Source organism: Crinia signifera, chromosome 2, assembly GCF_055691185.1.
Source record: "Crinia signifera chromosome 2, ASM5569118v1, whole genome shotgun sequence".
In the NCBI taxonomy this organism is placed as follows: Eukaryota; Metazoa; Chordata; class Amphibia; order Anura; family Myobatrachidae; genus Crinia; species Crinia signifera.
In genome coordinates, this window is record NC_139218.1 from 371774601 (window position 1) to 371794029 (window position 19429).

The 19429-nt window shown below is 46.0% G+C and overlaps 1 protein-coding gene across 3 annotated transcripts in view; it reads right to left on the minus strand.

Annotated features, from left to right (window-relative positions):
• Positions 1–19429, minus strand: part of DYNC2H1 (dynein cytoplasmic 2 heavy chain 1) — a 324861-nt gene that overhangs the window by 177491 nt on the left and 127941 nt on the right. For all 3 annotated transcript variants that reach the window (XM_083170072.1, XM_083170071.1, XM_083170070.1), the window contains 6 exons: positions 17249–17347; positions 14692–14815; positions 11869–12032; positions 11027–11146; positions 6958–7092; positions 5994–6137 (listed from right to left, as the gene is read on the minus strand). In XM_083170072.1, coding sequence (XP_083026198.1) covers positions 5994–6137; positions 6958–7092; positions 11027–11146; positions 11869–12032; positions 14692–14815; positions 17249–17347 — 786 coding nt within the window. The remainder of the gene's footprint in view (positions 1–5993; positions 6138–6957; positions 7093–11026; positions 11147–11868; positions 12033–14691; positions 14816–17248; positions 17348–19429) is intronic.

The following is a 19429-nucleotide window of genomic DNA, read 5'->3' on the forward strand; positions in this document are numbered from 1 at the left end:
GAAAAGTCAGGAGGAGCTTTTGATCCAGAAAAGGTTGCACAATATGTGTCCTACTTTTAAATAATTTACTCACTTAAATGGAAATTTTAATTCATATTGCAGATGACTCCTGCAGCATAGGAAATGGAATTTCTGCCGCCGGAAACTTTTCATGTTAAATCTTTTGCATTTATCACTAATAAAAATTCATAACGCTGCATAAAGGTGCGGCTGCAAGCTGGTGCTGTATAGCATGAGAGCGTACGCTATAATGGATAGAAATGCTTCCAAGAGAATAAGCAGTGAGGAAAATAGTGATGAACAATGATGTAGCAAAAGGCAAAAATACAAATACACCGTTTTGTATGTGTAACGCTTTCTTACAGACTGAACAGCACTGTTACTTATAGAGAGGCAGAGCAGATGTCATGCCACTGTTACTTATAGAGAAGCAGAGCAGATGACAATATGCTGTTATAGAGAGGCAGAGCGGATGACTCCACTGTTATAGAGAGACAGAGCGGATGACATGCCACTGTTACTTATAGAGAGGGAAAGCGGATGACAAGAATCTGTTATAGAGAGGCAGAGCAGAGGTCATGCCACTGTTACTTATAGAGAGGCAGAGCAGATGACATGCCGCTGTTACTTATAGAGAGGCAGAGCAGATGACAATATGCTGTTATAGAGAGGCAGAGCGGATGACATGCCGCTGTTACTTATAGAGAGGCAGAGCAGATGACATGCCGCTGTTACTTATAGAGAGGCAGAGCAGACAACATGCCGCTGTTACTTATAGAGAGGCAGAGCAGATGACAATATGCTGTTATAGAGAGGCAGAGCTGATGACATGCCCCTGTTACTTCTAGAGAGGCAGAGCAGACGACATGCCGATGTTACTTATAGAGAGGCAGAGCAGGTGACAATATGCTGTTATAGAGAGGCAGAGCATATGACATGCTGCTGTTACTTATAGAGAGGCAGAGCAGATTACAATATGCTGTTATAGAGAGGCAGAGCGGATGACATGCCACTGTTACTTATAGAGAGGGGAAAGCGGATGACAAGAATCTGTTATAGAGAGGCAGAGCAGATGTCATGCCACTGTTACTTATAAAGAGGCAGAGCTTACACAATGCCACTGTTACTTATAGAGGCGCAGAGCTTATAGAATGTCACTGTTACTTATAGAGAGGCAGAGCTTATAGCACACCACTGTTACTTACAGAGCGGCAGAGCAGATGACGAGACACTGTCAGAGAGGCGCGGCTGATGGCATGCCACTGTCCCTTGCAAAGAGATGGAGCTGTTGGCATGCCACTGTCTTAGAATAGTGGGGTTGATGACAAGACAATGTTATTTAGAGGAGGCGGAGTTGATGGCATGCCACTGTTACTTATAGAGGCGGATCGGATGACCAGACAATGTTATTTATAGAGAGAAGGAGCTGATGGCTAGACAATGTTATTTATAGAGAGGCCGAGCTGATGGCCAGACAATGTTATTTATAGAGAGGCGGAGCTGATGGCCAGACAATGTTATTTATAGAGAGGCGGTGCTGATGGCCAGACAATGTTATTTATAGAGAGGCGGAGCTGATGGCCAGACAATGTTATTTATAGAGAGGTGGAGCTGATGGCCAGACAATGTTATTTATAGAGAGGCGGAGCTGATGGCCAGACAATGTTATTTATAGAGAGGCGGAGCTGATGGCCAGACAATGTTATTTATAGAGAGGCGGAGCTGATGGCCAGACAATGTTATTTATAGAGAGGCGGAGCTGATGGCCAGACAATGTTATTTATAGAGAGGCAGAGCTGATGGCCAGACAATGTTATTTATAGAGAGGCGGAGCTGATGGCCAGACAACGTTATTTATAGAGAGGTGGAGCTGATGGCTAGATGCAAATCCTCTTGGGCCCCTACAGAGTACTGGGTAATACCTATCCGGAACCTGCCTTTCCGTGCCGTGGGTGCACTGCAGATAGTGCAGATAAACTCATTATTTCTAAAAACAAAGCGTGTCTTTATTTGTACACTTCAACAAGGCCTTGGGGGAAATTTACAAGGATGGGAGTTCTATGTCACATGGGAACTTGAGATCTGTTATCTTCTAGAAAGTGGTAAATAAATAAGTAAATAATAATAAAGTAGATTTTGATGATAGCAACATCCCATGTGAAATAGAACTCCCATCTTAGTAAATTTACCCCCTTGGGTTCTAATTCCAACAGGCCCAATGTGTGTGGAGTTTATATGTTTTCACCATGTTTGCATATCCTTTAGAAACCGCTGTAGAATAGGTGTTACAGTTAACATGACATGTAAAAGCAGCCAGTATATTCTCTGCATGCAAATAAACGCATTTGCACACCTAGCTTTAAAACATGGGGCCTAATTCAGCACGGGTCCCTATTTAGAGAAATCGCAATTCGGACGGTTATTGAATGACAGCGCATTGTCCATGTGCAAATTGCGAACAAATATCCATATGCACAGCAATCGCAGTGTGATTGACAGCAAGCCAGTGTTGAGGGGCCGAAACAAGGTGATTTCTGGCTGTGTCTGCCAAAATACAGGCGTGCCTGGGGGGGGGGGGGGGCTCTGAAGTTCGGGATGACCACTTCGAGCCTACTTCTTTAGAAAATGTATGGAAACCTTACACTTACTCAGAAGGAAAGTCATCTTTAATGTTCCAGGTTTTTGAAAATGAATCTGTAAATGCATCAAAATTTTGAAAGGAGCGGTTATTCTTTCTTTCTGGGCGGGCAACTGCTTTTTCTCAACTAAGTGATCCGTGCTAAATTATTCCCTTGGTTTGTCGCAGGGGTAAATCTGAAAAGGCTCCTCGATAAATGTAGACACTTTTTACATGTGTGAAAAATGTGAAGTATACAGGGGACCCGGGACAAGGTCCGTTGCCACGGGGCAGGCGTGCGCCCCTGGCGGGAGCCGGCCGCTGGCGGGGGCTGGCGATAGAACCGCCAGCCCCTGCAAAGTTAAGAGAAATTGGGGGGGGGGGGGTTTGGCGCTCTCTGGGGTGTTATGGGATTGGCTGTGGGTTTCCAAAAAGAGGGGGGCCGCCCTCTTAAGATAAGGTATAGTAAAATGGGAGTTGTTGGAAACCTGTGCTCTGTGGCAATCTGTCTAAGTGCACAAATAGTATCTGGCAAGTGTGTAGACAGTTGAAAAAGGATCATGTAACAGAATGTTGTGAAAGAATAGGCAATTTATTAAAGAGTAGCACAAAATACAGTTAATATCCTGCGGTCTAGCAGTAAAACGGTATAAAGGGAAAAACGTGAGGTGGTGGGGGAATAGGGGAGAAATAGGGAAAAAATGGGGGAAAGCAAAAGTAACACCGCTGCACCTGAAAAGGTGTCTGCGGTCTGTACAGTCTCTCTCAGGGTTCGCAAAGCTGGGGGGAAAGCGAGATGAGTGTGGTATATCTCAGGTTTCCAAAGTTTTATTAGCAGTTATGTTGCATGTGTGGTAAAGGGTGAAAGTCCGGGGGGGTGTTCCGGGGGATAAGTCACAAAGGAGGAGTGCCGATGGTGCCTCAGTGTCACCAGGCACCTCGTTGTATCACTTGGTGTGCGTCTGCAGGTCCCTGCAGGACGCTGTATGTTCTTCACACCGCTTCTACACTGACAGACGCTGTTTCCGGTTTCCGTTTCACAGTATCAGCCGGGAGCGCGGTGTCAGTGGAGCGTTGTGCGCTCGACTCCCTATGGCGGGGGAGGAGACTTGTTGTGCAGTGGTGGCTCCAACGCGTATCGACCTGTATCAGGCTTCTTCAGGGAGTAAGTCTCCCTCCCTGAAGAAGACCTGATACAGGTTGATACGCGTTGGAGCCACCACTGCACAACAAGTCTCCTGCCCCGCCATATGGAGTCGAGCGCACAACGCTCCACTGACACCGCGCTCCCGGCTGATACTGTGAAACGGAAACCGGAAGCAGCGGCTGTCAGTGTAGAAGCGGTGTGAAGAACATACAGCGTCCTGCAGGGACCTGGAGACGCACACCAAGTGATAAAACGAGGGACGGTCGGAGAGAAAGCTAAGGTTAGAGTTATGTGCTAGTGCACCACAAGCGGTGCAGGGACGCCAGCCCCTGGTGACACTGAGGCACCATCGGCACTCATCCTTTGTAACTTATCCCCCGGAACCCCCCCCCCCCCCCCGGACTTTCACCCTTTACCACACAGGCAACATAACTGCTAATAAGACTTTGGAAACCTGAGATATACCACACTCATCTCGCTTTCCCCCCAGCTTTGCAAACCCTGAGAGAGACTGTACAGACCGGAGACACCTTTTCAGGTGCAGCGGTGTTACTTTTGCTTTCCCCCATTTTTTCCCTTTTTCTCCCTTATTCCCTCACCACCTCACGTTTTTGCCTTCATACCGTTTTACTGCTAGACCGCAGGATATTAACTGTATTTTGTGCTACTCTTTAATAAATTGCCTATTCTTTCACAACATTCTGTTACATGATCCTTTTAACTGTCTACACACTTGCCAGATACTATTTGTGCACTTAGACAGATTGCCACAGAGCACAGGTTTCCAACAACTCCCCTTTTACTATACCCTGCAAAGTTAAAGCCGGTTCCATCTGAAGTAGACAAATCCTCATCCACTTTGATGTAACTGGACAAGCTTGCACATTACAATTACAAGGTTATTTTTTGATCATTTCAATTAAATGAAGACAGGTTCCATTGGTAGAAACACAGCAACAGTAGCTTGCCTGGTGTAACTTATAAATAATCATTTAGAACCCTTGTCTTGGTATAGTCTCTGCTTAACAGTAACCACAGCAGCTGCATTCTTATCTCTCCTGCTTCAGTTCTAGAGCTGGCTACGCGCAGGCTGTGAGCCCACCGCAATCTACCATTACACCAGAGCTCACACATACATGCGCTTTGTGGTAGTTCAAGAAAACATTAATAACACTTGTGTAAAGATTGCAGAAGCAGCCAATTGGCATAGCAGTTGCCAAATCGGCCAATAAAGCTAAACATTAAAACATGCAGTTAATTACATTTCGTTCTCATGAATCCATTACCCGCAATTCACAAGCTCTACCCACAATATGTCTAATATACAAGTCAATATAAAGGTAGAGCAAGTAGAAAAAAAAAAAGGTGCAAATAAATAGGGGGTAGGTGGATTGGGATCCTAAACACAAGCGTAAATAGGGGAGATAAGGGAAACTTTACAATCCCTACTTGGCACAGCCTAGATCAAATTAGCTGCCACCACATCATGCAGTGTTAGGGACAGAGCAGAGCTGCTGCACATGCCCAGTGTACCAGCTTCTTCTACCACATTTACTGTATGTGTGGATCTGAGCCCTCAGAGTACATCGCAATGGACCAGAGAGCAGGGGGAGAGACAGGAGCCTTACCATGAAGTGGGAGATTGTCGGCTGAGAAAGTGCAGTACTGGTTTTATTATGTTTGTGTATTTATTTATTATATGTTTAACCTTTTCCGGACCACTTATCTTATTTAAATGTTTGAAACAGCTTATACTATAGACCATCTGTACTGTTAAATATCAATACTGTATTCCATACAATATCCAGTGTATAAAAACACCAATTTTTGGGGCTATTACCACTCCCCAGACTCCCGTACTTACCCCAGTGGGATATTTTGGAAAGCCCCCTCTAAAAAATCCACTAGTGGCTGTGTGTGAGAATAATAGGATGTATGTGCTTTGCATTAGCAGTTACAGTATGTCCCAGCACAAGGAATACGGGTGTTGGGGATTGCTGGAATATTGCCTTTGGCACAAGGTATAGTAACCTCCATGCACAGATCACTAAAATGCCAGGGAGAGTATACTAACCAATCTATACTACAAATGAATGACCACAACTAATAATACCTAGCATCATAATACACACTGACGCATAGAAGATTATAGCGATATTCACCATAGAGCAATCAGGCTCCTTTATATAAGGTTACTGGTTGTTCCACTCAGCAAGCACAGAAACCTACCTGTTTGCTAAGTAAAGTCCGTTGGAAGAGTCTAAGGAAAGCAGCCAAACTAAAGCGGTACATGTTATTAATTTTGGATAAGTCACAGATAATGAAGTACATCTTGCTGGCACTTTCTGCAAGGGGGAGATAGGCATTCCGCTCCTGTGGATAGGGAAAGACATTAAAAAAAAAACCCAAGGATCACATGTTGTAGTTCTACTGCCATCTAATGGACAAATGTCCGAACAGCAAGGACATTTCTTATGGTAAACTTATAAGATGAAAAACAAGGCTAACAGAATGCTCATCCTGTATGTAAATTGAAGAGAAAACAAGTAATGCATATACTGTACTTAGATAAGTAGAAACAAACATAATCCCAGCTTCCACTACGCAGACATACCTCAAGCTAAAAATCTCCCTTGAACTCTCCCAGATATCTGATCGGACCCTGGGCTAATTTTTCACTCTATTAACTTGAGATACATCTGGTTAACTCCTGACAGCTTCAGATCAGATCAGATCAGATCAGATCAGATCAGGGTCCCCCCCCCCCCCCCCCAGTACTGCAAATCCTGAAAAAGTCGCAAATCGTTGAAAATTAATGCTGCTGCGTAGAGATGCACAGGGGGAAAGGAGCCCCAGTATCCATGAGGGTTGCCCACCTTTCAGAGGGGCCGGGAGGGGGAGCCAATTTTAGGGAACCTCCCGGTCATTCCGGGAGGGTAGGTAACCCTGGATCAGATGGAACTTTGGTGCAGCACCAAGACTTTTTTTCACATGATGGATCCTAGACTCAGCCGTCCATCTGATCTGAGGGAGCACAGATTTGACCTTTTTTCATCAGGCCGGTATGTCAGATCCATCTGAATGTGACGAATACAGGCCAAATCTGAGCAGCGGATAGGGCCTTAAGCCTTCTGGACATACTGTAGCTACATCTAATGACAGAGCTCAGAGTGTGCAGCTATAAGAGGGTTACCTGGTCCAGTGAGATCTGCAGCCGGTGGGACTCGCTCAGTGATTCCTGTATCAGCGCACTGCTTGCTTTGGTCTGATTCAACGAGTTAATCAGTTCCTTGTTGTCGAGTATGTTTCCATGCGATGTGGCCAGTGTCTGGTGATAAGACAAACACACAACAGAGATCAGGGTTTTACAACACAGACTTCTATTCATTTATTATGAGCTAAATGAGTCTTCTGTACGAGCCATGATGTGGTCTCCATTCTATCCAGATGCCACAAATACTTCAGAGACCACAATAAACTAAAATGCATAGAAGATAAAAGGATTTATTTAATATTTTCAGTATACCTTAGGAAACCGTCTTCATTCTCCCACGCAATGACCAAGACCAGCCCACACACACATACATACATACATACACATACACACACACACACACCCTTCCATGCCAGAAGATCATTATCATCTCATATCAGATTTGGCTGAACATATCAGGAGCTGCTTTCAGGGAGATACTGATGGTACTAATGTACCAGGCCTGGTGGAGCAGATGTGCTGTAGATGGGGGTACAGGAGTTGAACCCCCAAGTGCCACCCGCACAGCAGGAAGGTGGAGGATTCAGTGAACTCTTCTCTTATTCTCCTCCTCTCCCTGCTTCCATTTATGTAGCTCAGCCTACCATACTGCCACGGTAATAGTGGCATGAAGAAGTTACATGTGTGCCCCTGCCCCATTCCCCACCTAACTCTGTCTCTGCTCCTCGCCCACATTGTGCCTCTGCTCCCCTTCCATCTCCAACTGTGCCATTGACCAGCCACTCCATATGTTCCTCTTACACTCTCCCTCTCTCCCAAAGTGTGGCTCTGCCCCCATCCCTACCTAAGTTTTCCCTTTATTCAATACTCTTTATATCATTTTCCATATAAAACATATCGTACATACATAGACAAATACATAACACATTGCATATATAATAAAACACCAGTCCAGTATATAGCCTTGTTTACCTTCGTCATCTCTCTTTGTTTACATACCCTTTTCTCTTCTTTTTTTCTTTCCCCTCTCTCTCCTTCCCCTACTTGGCTTTAATATCTTTAGCTTATATTATCCTAAGTGTTCCCTTTAACCCATGGGTCCTCAAACTGCGGCCCTCCAGATGTGGTGAAACTACAAATCCCAGCATGCCTTGCCACAGTTTCCCTATAAGGGAGTGTTAAAACGGTGGCAAGGCATGCTAGGAATTGTAGTTTCACAACATCTGGAGGGCCGCAGTTTGAGGACCTATGCTTTAACCTGTCTCTCAAACTGTGCCTTTACCATTGGCATATCTATAATGAATGCAGAGTGTGCAATGCACATGGGCTTCTGGCTTCAGGGGGGGCCATGTCGTACACTTTGCTCCCATATCATGCTTACCCCTCTAGAGCCCTGGGACTGCAGCTGGTGGGGACATACATCACTGGAATAATGGTGCGATGGCCATTTTCCTGGTGATTCATTCATAAGCAATAGATCTGTCCTCAGAGATAAAGGCCTTTATTCAGATCTGATCGCAGTACAAATGTGTTCTCAAAATGGGCAAAACCATGTGCACTGCAGGTGGGGCAGATGTAACATGTTTAGAGAGAGTTACATTTGTGCAAGTTATTTTGCTTCTGTGCAGGGTAAATACTGTGCGCATTATTTTTACACTGCAATTTAGATTTCAATTTCAACACACGCCACCCAAATTGAACTCTCTCCATACATGTTACATCTATGTTACATGCAATGGTTTTGCCCATTTTGAGAAGAAGTTTGTACTGCGATCAGATCTGAATAAAGGCCAAGGCGCGGGCACCATTTTCCTGGAGATTTGCAGTAGACTGTGCACTGCGGTCATTACAAGAAGCTTGTACATGGGCATTGTCTCTCTTACCCCATCACTGGACTCTGCTCTCATCCACCGTCAAATCTGCTTTGGACCAACCACACCGTGTGTGCCTCTGACACCACCTTCTCCATATATTCCTATGACCACCTCTCCCATGTGTTCCTCTGCTCCAACCCCTCTACAACTGTGCCTCTGAGCCGCACACCCATGTGTATTTGACACCGCTGCATGTTTTGCTCTGCCCTCACTACCCTTACTTTAACCCACCCACTCCCGTCTGTGACCCTGCCACAGCCACCAGACCACTACCGACCAGATGTAGCATGGATGAACAGAGGCAAGACACTGTTCAGTACCATATGACTGAACCTAAACGAGGCAGGTGAGCATAATATTTACATTAATAAAATCATTTGGACATGAACAAGTAACCAGTGTTTATAACCATGGCCTAAGGTACATGTTTGTACAGTGATTACTGGTATGGGAGAGCTATATAGGGGGGTATTCAATCTCCCGCAGCCATCACCCGATGGAGGAGATGGCTGCAGGGCCCTATTTAATGCTGTCTTCCCCTACAGTATCAAACAAGGAATCTCGGCAGAACAAGCCCGACTTCACAAGCAGTTCTGCCGAGACGAGATCCCAGCTGCAGCTCGCCTCTTCCTGGCCACGCCCACTTCTCATCCTGCTGCAGGCGGAACATTGAATACCACCTGCTTTTTCTTGGTCGAGCAGACCGAGAACAGGACAGGGTCACAGCTGTCGGGCCAACTCAACAGCCATGACCCAAGATTGAATACCCCCCCCCCCCTCCACATCCGATGTGAAATAGAACTCGCATCTTACTAACTTTCCCCCAGAGAATTCCAAGAGCAATGCGTGGGGATCACAGCTGTTCAATGGGCTGTAGCATGTGCTAGACATGGGGAACTTGTAGAACCCATTTATCCCTAAATGTCCTGTGTATATTCTCATTGTGTTTGTGTGAGTTTCCTCCGGGTTCCTCTGTGTGTATATAGATTGTAAGCTCCACTGGGGCAGGAAATGATGTGGTCATACGGTCTACAACAACTAGGTTGTCAAGCATTGGGTCGACATCACTACGTCGACATGCAGCAAGGTTGACATGTCATTAGGTCGACATGTCATTAGGTCGACACAAGTATTAGGTCGACATGGGAAAGATCGACATTCAAAAGGTCAACATGGGGTTTTTCACTGTTTTTTGAGCCGACAGGCGATATTTCATGCCCTACCATCCACTAGGGCATGGTGGGAGAATACAACAGTGTGCCGAGTGTAGTGAGGCACCGTGCCCGAAGCAATGCGAGGAGATGCGGTGCACTTCAAACTGTGTCCATGTCAACATTCGGGTCAAAATACCGAGACGACCTTTCAACTATTGACCTTGCCCATGTCAAACTTATGCTTGTAACGACCTAATGATCCCGTCGACCTAGACCCATGTCGACCTAGTTGTAGTAGACCAAATGATCCACACCCCTGATGTGAATGTTCGAATATTCTCTGTAAACGCTATGGAATATGTGTGCGCTATAGAAGAAACTGTTAATAAATAAATGACTATAATCAGTGAGAATCTTTTTCTCCGTCCAATACCAGACTACGCATTTCGTCAGCAGGAATGTGCACGTCCTCTGTGAAAACGAATAAACTTTGAACTTTCTCCCACAAACTTGGCAAAACTGATTGAACTGAAGAAAACATAAAATCTGGCAGACATTTCCTATATACGGTGCAGTCGCTGTAAAGCGTCCATCCGTTTGGGAGATGAAACGCTACATTGGGAAATCTAACCTCGCGTTAACAAGGCAAATAAATGATGACAATTGATAAATAAGATAAATAAAATCAGCCCATAGTCTCTTACTATTTCGGTAAAAGGGCACACAATATACTAGCGGCGATTAAAGTTTATTTGTATGAGGTTGTAAATGTGGCTTAATAACCTCTATAAAAAATACTAGCGCTGCGCTTTGTGATCTGTTCCTAAGAAGACGACGCCGTTCAGCCGGCCGCGGTTCTGGGATGTGAATTTTAATGGCAACATTTTCATAGCCACATTTACAGATAAAGAAACACCTTACGTGAGAACGATATGAGGCAACGCTTGGATCGAAGTCAGGCCACAAATCGCATGTGAAGTGAACATTTAATGTAAATTGAGGCGCATCGACATATTGTACCTCCAGGAGCGATTCCTCAAGCGTAGCCAGCTGGATTTTCTTATCTTCCTCCTGTTGTAGCAGTTTTGTCTTCTGTTCTTCCAGGTCTGGTTTCTCATGCTGAATGGTCAGAGCAAGCAGCTAAAGGCAATCAGATTTCCCAGTGTTAGCGCATCCAATGTTGTTGACACTCACGCGCCGTACCATATAATTCCAATAGTCCCGTATAGTACGTCTTATTCCAATACAGTACATAAGGTCATGAGCACTCTATTCCCAAAGGCCATGGATGCCCAAGTGCACATTACAGCAGATTGGCCTGGTCTCTATAGGTAGAGAACAGGGTTGGGTCCAGGGGGGGGGGGGGTTTCCAAATTCAAATAGGGGAGGTATCTGCCATTCCAGCTGGAACCATTGGGAGTTGGTGTGGCTACCCTGTTAGAGTTTTGGACTGTGCTGTAGACCCCCTCTGGTGCCGCCTCTGGCAGGGCCTAAATCGGAGGCCAAGTAAAAAAAAAAAAGCAGTAAATTTGCACTTGGAATGGTCCAATGCAAGGGGTGCTAATAAATATAACTTTTGCATGCAGGGTAAATGATAGCTACTTTTGCATGTAGCCCATTTATAACAGTTTATTACATGTCTTTCATCAATTGGAGAAATCAGTTGAGGTCACAAACTACTTGGATACAGAAAAAACGTTATCGCTTGCAGCATCCTTTAGCCACAGCATGAATTACATTGTGCAGTGTTTGGGGGACGGAGCAGAGTAGGCAAATGGGACTGTTCTACAAAACGAGCAAGCCACGATTGGCCAACGGGTGGTGTGCAAAGAGCAAGTGAATGCCATTAGTGATATCATTACCTGTCCTCGTAACCCAGCTCTTGTGGTTGTAAAGTTGACCTCTGTAACGATTGATGAAGCGTCGGACGGTATAAATGGATTGGGGTTGCGTGTTGCAAGAAACAAGCGGAACTCTTCATTGTAGTCTATGGTTTTTTCACCAACTTGGACGACATATCGTGGCCCTGGGGAACCGAGGACAAAATGTTACAATGAAATGTCACTTCTCAGTAATAAACCTAGAACCTTGCGTAATAACATAGTGCTACAGTATGTGGTCAGGTGTGCTGGTCTCAAGAGCAGACACTCAGTTTACCCATGCAGATCTGGTATTAGAGTATTATACAAAGGGGGGGAATTTACAAAGATGGGCATTCTGTTTCACAGGGGATGTTGCTATGGGCAACCATTCAGAATCTACTTATTTAGCACCTTCTAGAAGATAATACATAGTATTTAATACAGGGATGGGGAACCTTTGGCCCTCCAACTGTTGCTGAACTACACATCCCAGCATGCACTGCTACAGTTTTGCTCTTTGGCCATGCTAAAACTGTAGCAAAGCATTCTGGGATGTGTAGTTCAACAACAACTGGAGGGCTGAAGGTTCCCTATCCTTGATCTAATTGTTTGCGCCAAGCAACATCTTATCTGAAATAGAACTCCCATCTTAGTAAATTCGGCCCAAAGGGTATTAAAGAAGTTTCCTTTATTTGCTAATTCCCAACTCAAAAAAAATATTTTATAATTATTATTAATATAAAAACTGTGTTCCTGATTCAGGTTCTATTGCTTATACGATCATAAGTGTTGGTTATCGGTAAACTGCACACGGGAAGGACCCATTCTGCACCTGACAAGTAGAGGCATTTGCGGGGAGGGATGGGGGAGGAGACGCCCAGTGTTTGGGACAATAGGGTACCTCACCCCATTCCCAGGTTTTGTGTCGCTGATGACTGTGTCACGAATGCATATTCCTTGGTCTTTCAATGCCCACTGCAACTGCAAGTCTGAGTAAGTTCATAGTTACTCGGGGTGGAAGTTGTAGATGTTCATCTAAAACTAAGATCGCATTTTTAGCAAATGCAGGCAGAGGATGGTACAAGAGCAAGAGGTGGTGTATAGGTAGGGGGTGGTATAAGAGCAGGAGGTGGTGTATAGGTAGGGGGTGGTATAAGAGCAGGAGGTGGTGTATAGTTAGGGGGTGGTATAAGAGCAGGAGGTGGTGTATAGGTAGGGGATGGAGTGCAGGTAGGGGGCAGCATGCAAGCAAGGGGCGGTATAAGAGCAGGAGGTGGTGTGTAGGTAGGGGGCAGTGTGTAGGTAGGGGGCAGTGTGCAGGTAGGGGGCAGCATGCAAGCAAGGGGCGGTATAAGAGCAGGAGGTGGTGTATAGGCAGGGGGGTCGTATAAGAGCAAGAGGTGGTACGTAGGCAGGGGGTGGTATAAGAGCAGGAGGTGGTGTGTAGGTAGGGGTGGTATAAGAGCAGGTGGTGTATAGGTAGGGGATGGAGTGCAGGTAGGGGGCAGCATGCAAGCAAGGGGCGGTATAAGAGCAGGAGGTGGTGTGTAGGTAGGGGGCAGCATGCAAGAAAGGGGCGGTATAAGAGCAGAAGGTGGTGTATAGGTAGAGGGTGGTGTGCAGGTAGGGGGCAGCATGCAAGCAAGGGGCGGTATAAGAGCAGGAGGTGGTGTGTAGGTAAGGGGCAGCATGCAAGCAAGGGGCGGTATAAGAGCAGGAGGTGGTGTATAGGTAGGGGGTGGTGTGCAGGTAGGGGGCAGCATGCAAGCAAGGGGCGGTATAAGAGCAGGAGGTGGTGTGTAGGTAGGGGGTGGTATAAGAGCAGGAGGTGGTGTGTAGGTAGGGGGCAGCATGCAAGCAAGAAGCGGTATAAGAGTAGGAGGTGGTGTATAGGTAGGGGGTGGTGTGCAGGTAGGGGGCAGCATGCAAGCAAGGGGCGGTATAAGAGCAGGAGGTGGTGTATAGGCAGGGGGGTCGTATAAGAGCAAGAGGTGGTACGTAGGCAGGGGGTGGTATAAGAGCAGGAGGTGGTGTGTAGGTAGGGGGCAGCATGCAAGCAAGAAGCGGTATAAGAGTAGGAGGTGGTGTATAGGTAGGGGGTGGTGTGTAGGTAGGGGGCAGCATGCAAGCAAGGGGCGGTATAAGAGCAGGAGGTGGTGTGTAGGTATAGAATGGCATATAGGTAGGGGTCAGCATGCAAGCAAGGGGGTGGCATGTACTTCCTCCTGCTTCTGCATTACTAAAGATCGCATACACTAAGTGGATACATGCAGCTTAGCATATACCATCCAACCTGCATCCGGCCTGTGTGTCTGCTCAGAGCAAATACAGTCTGTATATCTTGTCCTACACATTTAACGGGAACTGTTGCATGAACCTATATAGCACTTTGGCAGAAAAGTACATTTCTTGATCTTCCTTCACTTTCTGTGTCATTAAGGCCTGACAGGAGGAAAACGGAAATGTTTTATTTAATGAATGGCTGAAGTCAGTGGGGCGGTTGGTGACCACACAAAGATAGGCAGTTAGCCTGACAGCCTGTAATATTAGTCGGTAACAGATCCCGCAATAAAACGCCAAAGAAAAAGAAAATAACTGAATAAAGCAAACAACTGAATAAATATATAAGTTACCGCGGTCTGCAATCTAAAGTCACCCAGGCACAATAACTCGGGCGCCAAAAAAGATAAATGTAGGGTTGCTAAATACTCCCTTGTAGCCATTAATCATAAACATCCCAGTGACACTTTACAACTCACAGCACTCTGCAGTAATGGGGTACAGGATGTGCCAGGCCGTTAGATCCTATTGCAGATGACTTACCCTGAGCAATAAGATCTTTCCTGAGTAATGGATACAGGACTGGCTCCACTCCATCCATCTCCTGGATAATAAGTGTCTTGCCGAAGCGGACTGCTAGCTCCACAGCCGTAATGAAGTTTGCATCCTGCGTATACATAAAACACAACATTTCCAGTTCCGGCTTACTGACCGGGCAGCAGACAGGACATTGCCGACATGCATGAAAATCATACCGAGGAATGTCTACACAATTCTTATGTCTAGGAGATGTACCAAAATGATTTCAGTCAGATTCTGACGCTTCTATGTAAGCAGTGGCAATAGCTACTCCAACCACATCTGAATAAGGGTCCATCCCTGTATACCAAATGTTGGTCTTTAGGGCCCCCAGTCATAATTGCCCCGGGCCCCTGAAAGCTTTAGGAGCATCTTCAATTGATGTCGAAACTGCTGTCTTGCCGAAAAGACATCATGAATAGATCGGAAGGGGTTCCGATCTATTCAATGCTAACAGTTTTTTGTTCGGCAGATCGAAATGTTCCGACCTGCCGAAAACCAAGTGTATTGACGGAATAGCCGCTAATCCACCTGCTTTTGACGGAAACACAATCCAATCTCAATCCAACATGAAAATATGTCAGATTGAGGCAAGGAGGACGGCGCTGGGTAAGCAGTAGCAGTTTACACAGTGCCGTCCTACTGTCCGCCCTCTCCCGTACCCTCCCGCTGCACCAGGTGAGAACAGCTCAACCGGCCCTGTCCTGGCTCCTGCTGCCTTCTGCCGCCGCGCTCACCTGGTCCCCACACCGGCCGGGTGAGCATCAATCACTGGCCAAATCCGACATCCGAATTTGATCACTGCATTGAATAATGGATGCCAGATCAGTTCCGTCAAAAGAATTTTGGAATGGATCCGGCATCAATTGAATATATACCATAATCCAGCTCTGTATGTACTATCAAGTAGACAGTTACACGAACCACCTCCTGCGAAGCTCCGTCAAGAAATCAATGACTTTGGGGGATATTTAATCAGTGCTAGTAATTTACCATGACTAACTGACCCACTTCGGGGATATTTACTGTCCCCGATACCAGTAGTCACTGGGGATTTTTTTCCCCATCTGATCACCAGCCCCATCAGTTCTGTTTTTTATGTGGAAACATATCCTGAGTCCTGTGTTTTTGCCAAAAAAGTACTGTAATTGAATTGGTCAGGAAAAGAAAATTGGCTGAAAAGTTTTTAAAAATTTGCAAAAAGCTCATGTTTTTTTCATACCCAATTTTTTTTCTGGGACTAATTGAAAACCCGCTGTGGGAAGCTGCCTGGACCCAGTGGAAGAACCAATCCCACCGGCTGCTACATGTGACCACTAGTTTTGGTGACAGCTTATTTTGAACCATCAATATGTGTTATGATTTCCCCTAATTATTCAGGCAATTGGGTTCACCCCTCCATTGCCTAATATACAGGATATTTTATTGAACTTTGGCAATAATGCAGATGACATAATAATCATTCTCAGAACGAGCCACAAGAAGATGCCGACCAATAAGACTCGCCATGCAAAACCGTGTTCCCAATTTTTTCATAAAATTTGTAATGTAACTAGGTTTGTATATTGCCCTCATTGTATTATATCCTACATTTTCTGCAGGAATGCAACTTATTTAATGGCTGGGTAATGGTTTAAACCAGAGGTTCCCAAAAACTGCTATTACAGGCCAGGTTTTAAGAATAGCCATACTTGAACCAAGAGGGTTAAATGAAGTTGACCTACAGATGGAGCCGGCTACATGTTTGCAGTGGATGGGGATTCTACCACCATCCAGCCTCCGGCTACCGCCAGGGGCGCGCGCGCACAAGACCCGTTGCTTGGCGGGGGTCCCCGCTGCCTCCCCCGCTGTCGCCACCGGTCCCCCTTGCCGTCCCGCCCCCCCTTCCCCCCTCGAACTGGGCAGTGTCTCCCTGAAATGGAGACGGGCAGGGAGACACTTCCCAGCCGCCGTGATACTGGGACGTGCATCTCAGTGTCTATCGCCGGTGCATGCCAGAGAGCAGTCTCTGGCAAGCGCCGGGCAAAGATAAAGCCAGCTCAATCTGTATGTACTAATAAAGTCACCTATTCTTATACCTGGATATCCTTACAACCTGTACTGTAATGGTGGAGTTTGGGAACCTCTAGCTTAAATAACTTCCTATAGGTTATGCATTATTTGCATAAAAAAAACTTAAAAAAATAGTTCTGAACTTTTTTTATTTTAACTTAAAAACTTTAATGAAATAAAAATGTGACTTAACAGACACATATCTGAAAAGCAACATGAAAGCTGCAAGTAGGAAAATGATATCATTATACTGTAGACAAACCCAAAAACAGCCACGCCCTGTTCCTTATCCCCCTCTCTCCACACAAGCACAGGGCAAATGGATCTGGCTGCTGAATTCTTATGGTTTGATTGTGACAGAGGGGAAAAGAAGACTTTTCTGGCTAGATACAGTAAGATCGTGGATGTGCTCAGACTCCCGGAGAAACAGAAGAACGAATGTTAGTCTAGAACGACAGTCCGGAAATACCTGTTGATTAATAACTTCCAGACGAGCGTCCTTCAAATGTGTTTTCAACCACTCTGTCGCTTGTGAAGACGGATCGATTAAAAATGGACACACCTGACTCTGAGTAATAACAACAAAAATAAACAATAAGTTAGCAATATACGCAGCTTATATATAACTGGACGCATAGTTTTATCCCCAGTAAGTGAGGTACAAACAAGGGAAATGGGAAAAAAAATGTAAATATATGTTGTTAAAAAAAAACCTGCTGAGAAATCTACAATGACATTGAATGAACATTGGGCGCACTCGCTGTTGTGTACTATGGGGTGTATTCAATGCTGTTTGCGAGCAGTGCTGACGTGGCAATCCTCGCCTTTTAACCCTTTCGCCGGCCGCATTAAATAAATGTCACTGGCAGGAAAACCGAGTCTCTCTATCTGAGGGGTTGCTGCAACTTCTATACCTCCCATTGGAGGCATATACTGTATACTAAGCTGTGGAGAGAAATAATGTGAAAGATGATATGACTATGGACCAATCAGTTACTAACTATCATTTTCAAACACAGCCTGCAACATGGCAGTTAGGAGCTGATTGGCAGATACTTTATCTCTCTAAGCTTTAATACATACGCCCCTGTGTGAGGTACAAAGGACACTTTCTTAGATAGTGTGGGATACGGGCATCTATCATATCTTTGTATAAGAGGCCCTGCTCTTATACAAAGATATGATAGATGACTGATGAGTCCTGTGAGCAGGGCCACCACTAGTAATGTTGGGGCCCGGGACTGACCTTCAGCCCGGGCGGCACCCCCCCCCCCCTCGCCCCCCCCAGTTACTTACCAGCGGTGGTGTCGGTGGAGCAGCAGCATCTTCTCCCGGGACTCGGGCTTGGAGCACTCACTGCACAGTGCAGCCTGCAGAGCGCCGAGCCCCTCTTTATCCTAGGCTCAGCACTCTGCAGGCTGCACTGTGTATTGTGCGAGCCTGGCCACCGGATGGGGGCATTTGTGCGGGTGCGGGGGGGGGGGTGGTGGTGCCGTGCCACTGTGGGCAGCTGCCCAGGCCCCTCCAGAGGCTGGGGCCCGGGACAGTTGTAACCCTGGCACCCCCCTGTCGGCGGCCCTGCCTCACCATCCTGGGAGATCAGGATAGACAGCAGAACCCGCACCCCCCTGATGGCACAACATTTACAGCAGTATGAGCTGATGCCAAGTCTGATGGATCACTTGTCCCGGACAGGCCACTCTCAGATGGAAGAGATATCACTGAGTTACTGAACGTTCCCTCAATGCATAGATAATAAGAAGCAGACTAATGCCTAGGAGACATTTTCCTATGAGATCCTAGATAAGGACAATGATGTAACAGCGGAGATGATTTACTTCCTAAATGTGACCCAAAGTCGTGCAATCGAACACTTAGAGCAGGAGAGATCTTCAACAAGGTCCTGTCCTCAGACATCAGTCCTGAGCTGGAGCAGGTGAAATAGGAATACAGGACATCAGTATTACAGATCTGATGAATAACCAGATATTAGCAAGTATACTATTCTGTGTCTCCATCTCAGTCGCCATGGCGGTAGTATCCATGACGCTGATTATATTGGTTATACGCCTGTATCTTCATGCAACGGAAATCGAGGATCCAGGTTACAGAGTGTGTAGGAGCTGCGTGGCTGGACCCACAGAAAGGCTTCTGTCTTCCCTCACCTAAGGCTTTAGAACTCTCACTACAAGTCAGAGATGTTGTAGCTGGGGCAAACAACTGCTGGTGGGAATCCTGGGAGTCAGATTGTACATCACCACATTCCAAAGCCATTCCTGCTTCCTATACCAGCCCTATCCGGATTCTGTCTCCAGTACCCAGCACGGCCACCAGTGGGAGGAGAAAACAAAGTGCAACTGTGACAGGCACCATGTGTAATAGACATCCCCACATTCTCATCACCAGCCAAGTAAGAGACTTATCACAGATAGCCAGAGTGAGCATTAACAAACTACTCCTCTGCATCTAGTGCCAGTACCCTGTACAAGTGAGGACTCCTAGCACCCAGTTTATGTGCACAAAAATTCTCCGGAGACTTGCATGCTGTAGCACAGTCAGACATTTGATATTAGTTAGACTTCACAGAGCACAGAATCACCAGCTGCTGTGATAGCTGACTGCCATCTTTCATCAACTCACATCTGCCATC